The sequence below is a fragment of the Parasteatoda tepidariorum genome, chromosome 2, assembly GCF_043381705.1.
Source record: "Parasteatoda tepidariorum isolate YZ-2023 chromosome 2, CAS_Ptep_4.0, whole genome shotgun sequence".
NCBI lineage: Eukaryota > Metazoa > Arthropoda > Arachnida > Araneae > Theridiidae > Parasteatoda > Parasteatoda tepidariorum.
Window position 1 is genome coordinate 72,072,680 of NC_092205.1, and position 6,687 is coordinate 72,079,366.

The following is a 6,687-nucleotide window of genomic DNA, read 5'->3' on the forward strand; positions in this document are numbered from 1 at the left end:
AACTAAACTGATCTGATATACATATATACATATATATATATATATTTAAATAGCTTTCAATGGCAGCTGAAACTGACAAAGTAATTTCATAATTATTTACATTATCAAACATCATAATTCTTTTTGAATAAAAAAAAAAAAAAGGATTTTTTTTAACATTAACCAAAAAAATTAAAGTTTTGATAAAATATAATATAATACTTAACATTATTTAAAAATAATATTATATCTAAAATACTAAACTAAATCAGCTTAACCAACTAAAATGGTTAAAATTACTAATTAATCACTAAAAACTAACCACTGAATAAATAAAATCATAGTAATTTTTATTTGGATGAAATACCACCCCCATGAATTCTAGCTAAATTTTCTGATACACTAACAATGCATATAATTAATAAACTTTAAAAGCATTTGTATTTAAATAAACATGAAACTAAAAGGATATAATTGAAAACGTGTTCATGAAACATTAACATCATCATAAAAGTTCTGTGATGAAAGTTTTATATTTTTTTATTAGTCTATTTTTAACATCAAATAATTTACACCTTTAGCTAAAACCTTAATTATCAATGAAACCAGATAATGTACTTAAAAAAAAAATCATTACTGATTTAAATTATTTCTGCCAAGTAGAGCTTCCACACCCCCTTTTTTTTACACAGGGATAAACATTACTAAATAATCCCATAAAACAAAAGGCTTTCCTCAAAGAAATTATATATTAGAAGGATAATAATATAACACTTAATCACATTATAAATATTATTTTTCTTAAAAATAATAGCAATAACTTGAGGTAACAGTAATAACTTAAATATTCAATAACTGAATGAAACAATCAAATCTGAACGGAAGAAACATATTAGCACATAGGATATCAATGAATTGTATTAATGTCATATTGCCAATAGAGTTTGATAATAATTTTATATGAATATCTTTTAAAAATGTGAACTGTATACTAAGATACGAATATTACTTATACACAATTAAATTAAAATAAAACATCATAAGTTTAACGATCATAATTTATATTTTTTAAATTGTAACGGAAAATATAGAAAACTTGCAGAATTGAATGAAAATATGTTAAAAAGTTTTTTGAGCAGAGACACCATTAAGTATTGATCAATAACTTCAAGGATAAAATAAATAAATAAATTAATTATTATATTAAACATTAATTACTCATACATAGAAACATCCATTACCTGTCTTTGATTCCAAACATAAAATAACGTTTAGGTAACCACATAGCAAATGCAGCAAGGAGCAACCAAAGTATAGCAACTTCATCCAACAACTGCCCAACAAGACTCAGTGTAGCATGAAAATAGGCTGATGTTAATCCAATGGTCAAAAGCAATGCCCATATCAAATACACACCACGATTGACATATAAGGCATATTCTCTAAAAAGTCCAGTTAACAATGGCGGAAACACAATAAACAGTACATTGCTCATCTGTAACATACAAAAATCTTAAAATTAATGAATAGAAAAAAAAAACTCAATAACAAAGGGAAATAAAAATAAAAATAATACTCTTGACCAATGATTTTATTTAAATTACATTATAGTGATGCATTTTATTTCAGATACCCAGATGCAAAATCTACTAACAGCATTTTAGATGAAATACGAAAAATGAGGAAAATTTGTATACAAATCAAATTACTAAGCCTGTTAACTAAGATTCTTTAAGTAAATTAGAATATTAAGCATTGCAACAAGACTACATTAATATTAAGGTTGGTAATTAGGCTGACATGACATACTTAACCAAACAGACTGACACATGATATATTTTTTCCAAAATTGATGCTGGCAAGTTTTGCATTTGACAATTTTTTAACTAAACTGATCTGTTGTGACACACTAGTGAATGATAAGTTGTTGTTCGACAATAAGTGAAATTAAGAGAATATTCTGCTTATGCAAATTACCTTCAACAGTATCAGGGGTCTGTCCAGGCCGAGTTTACTACCGTTTAGCGGTACCTTCAAAATTCAATTTTAGGAAAAACGGTAGTTTCACAAAATACTTTTTCTTAAAATTTTATTTCTGTATCCTTAAGAAACGATAAATCTCTATTTTTATTATTTTTTTGTGTTAATTTTTCAATATAATTTTTAATTTTTCACAAATTATGTCTAAATTTTCACGAAATAGGTACCCCTCAGAAAAACCTAGACAGACCCCTGAGTATAAATTTACACTTTGACAGTATGAAAGAGTATTTAACAGAAAGATTTTAGCTCAGAAACTGTTGAGCAGAATACAGTTTAAAAATAAATTAAAAATAAGCTGAAGCAGTACTGGATGTCAGCCTAATTTCCAGAGACCATTTGACAGCACTAGCTCTTTTTTCATACCAAGCCAGTTTTAAGAGGAAAGGAAATTTGCAAGCGCCTCTCGTAATAATCAAAATGTTTTCATGTCAATGTGGACAGTAGTGACTAATATAAATTCTAGCACAAAAATAGTTTTTTGTGAATGCAAGATAATGCTCGATCAGAATTTCTAATGCAAATTGTATGTACATTATTATATTAACAAAAAATTATATGCATGAAAACTAGAAAAGAAAGTCATAATAAATTTAATTAAGATATATGAGAAATTTTTTAATGCTTGTTTTTCAGTATGTAAGAAGACAAAGTAATAAATATTTTAAACAATCTTAAACATTACTCTATGAATTTTATTCGTCCTTTAATAATAATTTCCTTATTATATTAAAATAATTTAAAATTTTGACTTTTTTCAAAAAAGTATGGGCACTTATAGCTTTTTTGAAAATTGCTATGTGTTAGAAATCAAGTGGGTCACATTCAAATTGAATTAGTTTCCAAAAACTGAATGACATTTTCAAAAAGTATTATTTTATGGGCAATGTTAACTTTTAGAATAAATTATTTGAAATGCATTTCATACATTAATCTTAATTTCAATCTAGATTAAATATCCATGGCCAATCACTTCTATGTTACAGTACCCTGTTGAAAGAACGTAGCCTCTACTAAAGGGCCTGCTCAAGTTAATTCTGGTATGTAATAAAAAAAATTTAAAAACAGAGATAACTGCCTGAAAAGAAACAGTATGGTAATAATAAAAAGTTAGATATAAATAACACACAAAGCAAAATAATTTAAGTTGATAATTTTTCTTAAATGTGTATAAAAGTCCTAAAGAAGTAGTATTTTATTCTCCCATATTTTTAATTATTGTAATTTATTTTGTGGTGTTTCGAGTCAAATTTTAATGGTCTCGTATCAACAGACTACAGGTAATTTTGAGTCCAAGGATTGTATTCGAAAACAAAATTCTAAAATCTGTATAAAGATAAAATAAAGATACAACTAAATTGATAGAATAACCTAAATCAAGAAATAATCTTAAAATCACTTTAAAATGTAACAGACAGAAACCCTTAAAAAAAAAGAATCATTTGTTCATAGGCAAAGTTAACAGTATGATATAAAATTACAAGTAATAAGTTACTAACCGTGTTTACAAATTCAGCAATAACTGGTGATACTAAATAATTTCCTTCACACCAATCAACAGGAGAAGTACCTCGATGTAATGGCCACGGAGACAACATTTTTATTTTCTCAAATAAATCTAAAAAAGATATTTAAAATAAAAAACAATTGCATTTTTTTTAAATACATGACGATATTTAAAAATGTAATAAATATTATGCAGTTGATATTAAGTTAATTTGAAATAGAAAAATACACAGTTCACAACAACATTTCAGAATAAAAAGAATATCTTTAGCTCATTTATTTCGCTGAGTATCTCAAGAAGTTCAGCTTAAAGCTACCACACTTAAATAAAATCTACTCCCTGATAGTCTGCTTGTAAAGCTTTCACACTTTTTTTTTGTTGCTTTTATATAAAATCAAGAATCACAGTGAAAATGTCTAGATTTTCTCACTTATTGCTTGGCTACCTTTTTTTGAAATTAAAGGGTGCAATTATTATATGGTGAAAAAGAATACCAATAATAAGTATATAGTTTATAATTTTAACATAAAAAATATTTTTCTTTGATAAATGTGTTTTTTTTCTTACAATTTTTTTTAATACGTCTTAAGTTTTGCAGTTTAAAGTGCTGTAGAAAATTGTGTACAACTCCAAAAATAGGTACTAACATTGAGAGAAAGAGGCATAAAATTTTATTACCACAGTACCTACAATATTACTATATTAGGTAACTATAACAAAAATTTGTTAAGCAACATAAACAATTTAGCGACTTTATAGTATAAAAACCCACCTCCCTCAAAATGGAGTAATACCAAAAGATTTATTACATTAAAAATATAAATAAATAAACAATATAAAAGAAAAAACTTTATGAACTGCTCAAACATAAACAAATGAGTTATTATACACATTTAAAATTTTTTTATACTGAAGTTAATAAGCCCATATAATTTTATTAATTGAAATTCAAGCTGCATAATTTGAAATTTTCATTAAAAATAAATAAAATTACGGAGAAAAAAAAAGAAAATATATGCTAGATATAGATTTTTAATCAATAACATGAAATAATAATTTTCCTTAAAATATATTGTAAAATGTGAGAGATATATACTGATATTGTAATGTAGTTAATTAATTACAAGGATAAAGGATAATAAATATATCATTTATCAATTATAAATAGAAAATTATTCTTATATTTTTAAAATATCTCACATGGAATGATTTTTTTAAGAATTATAAATAATGAATTTTTTTGCAGCTACAGTATTTCATAGAAATGGGTATTCAAGAACACACATAACTCATTTATCTATATCAAATGGATATGATATATTTAGTGGATACCATGCATTTTGGTTTGTAGGTAAATAAGTTTGAAAATGGATTACATGTAAGAGAAACTTCAGGCAAACTAATCACAATATTATCAAGTTATATTATTCTAAAATTTCAAACCATAAGCTGGAATTAAAATCAATATATTTCAAAAATAACTAGACAGTAATCAGTCTTTATTATACTCAGCTATAAAACGCTTTTAAACTAATGCTCGCAACACAAGAACATTTGACTGACACAAAGGCTCATATATCATAACTTTTAAAAGTTAGATTATGAGCTGCTTCTTTAAAGAAAAAGAAAAACTATCTAAATATTTTATGCCTTCAGTAAATATAAATAATGCGCAAATCATTCCATTGACAAATAAAATAATCATTAAGATTTTTATGATATAAGATAAGGATAATGAGAATAAGCAATAAAATTCGTTTACATGTTTAATATTATGAGTTTAATACCTGAATTTACTATAGTTCAATCGGCAATAAATAGACATTAATCGAAAGATAATTTCACACAATAAACGATTCATTAGAATAATTTATTAAATATAATAATTTTTTATTACACTAGGAAAGCAATTTAGAACAGTCAAAACGTGTTTTTATTTTTTCTAATTATTGAGCAAGTATATTATTATTTCGATGTGAACTAAATTTAAAAAAATCAACAGAAAAAAATAACAATTATTATTTTACGAAAATAATTAGAATAAATTTGATTTAATAATATTTTTAATACACTACTTACCCAGCTTAAGAAATTCGAAATGAGTTTAAAATATAAAATTACGGGAAATTACTGACATATTTGGATCAAATGATTTCTAGAGCAAACGAACAAGGAAGATAATCAGTTAAAGCTATTGAAACAGCTAACGAGCTTTGTCAGGGAAAAAACAAAATTAAGACGTATGATTCATTCTTTGAAGATAGGATATTCATATTTACCATCAACAAAGTCACGCGTTTTTTAATCTTCTTGCAATCGATTGAAGAATTTTTTTTCCCAAAATAGATTTTACGTAACACTAAAATTTTTCATATCTCCCAAACAATTCTAATTAACTGAAAAAACAAATCGAAGGTTATTAAATTTCAAAACAAAAGCACGCATGAAAACAGTACACAAATAAACCTTTGTTGCCAAGCGAATGAAGACAACGTTAGAATAGTAAAATCTGATTGGCTAAGAAAATGAGTTAATGCAAACAAAGAACGATAGTGCTCTATATTTTTTAATCAGGTGCTTTGTGCTTGCAAATAAATCAAGTTTCTTGATTCTGTTAATTAAAATCAGCTTTGTTGCTGTTAGAATAATTTTAAAATAAGCATTGTTTAGTAGAAATGTAATGCACCGTTTTCACGTTTCTCAAAGAAGTTGGCAATGGATATTGGATCTGCGTCAAGAGAAAGGGGACTGAGAATACACGGCTGAGCTACCGAATCCAGTTCACTCATCATATTTCAGTGCATGAGTTGTTTAATTTCTACGCAGTTCTTTTGCATATGTACCTGCAGATATTTTATACTTTTGTACATACTATATAATACGATACGTCATTGTGTTGTTATGACGACAAGCTGAAAGCTAGTGCTCTTTATACTGCGGAAACTACACATTTCCTCGATTCTTCTTATAAATAAGAGAATTTTTTCTTCCTCTATTTATGGCCCCGGAAACTGATAAATATTCAAGCATGACAGTTGAAATTATCATGCTGGAATAAATTTGCATGATTGCCTGCATAATAATTTAAATTATCATGCAGGCACAGATGACAGAATAACATACCTCACAACACTATATATATCCAGTGATTTACTTCATTT

At 25.9% G+C, this 6,687-nt stretch overlaps 1 protein-coding gene across 3 annotated transcripts in view; it reads right to left on the reverse strand.

Moving 5' to 3' along the window:
* The window catches only part of LOC107442283 (alkaline ceramidase), an 11,353-nt gene extending 5,316 nt beyond the window's left edge, over nucleotides 1–6,037 (reverse strand). Inside the window, exons 1-4 of one of the 3 annotated variants that reach the window (XM_043044653.2) lie at nucleotides 5,806–6,016; nucleotides 5,606–5,681; nucleotides 3,519–3,637; nucleotides 1,221–1,474 (exon numbers count right to left, since the gene is read on the reverse strand). In XM_043044653.2, coding sequence (XP_042900587.1) covers nucleotides 1,221–1,474; nucleotides 3,519–3,617 — 353 coding nt within the window. In that variant the 5' untranslated portion in view covers nucleotides 3,618–3,637; nucleotides 5,606–5,681; nucleotides 5,806–6,016. Of the gene's footprint in view, nucleotides 1–1,220; nucleotides 1,475–3,518; nucleotides 3,638–5,605; nucleotides 5,746–5,805 lie in introns of those variants that run through there. The other 2 variants (XM_016055811.3, XM_071177735.1) reach the window with 2 other exon arrangements.
* Between the last annotated feature and the right edge of the window lie 650 nt (nucleotides 6,038–6,687).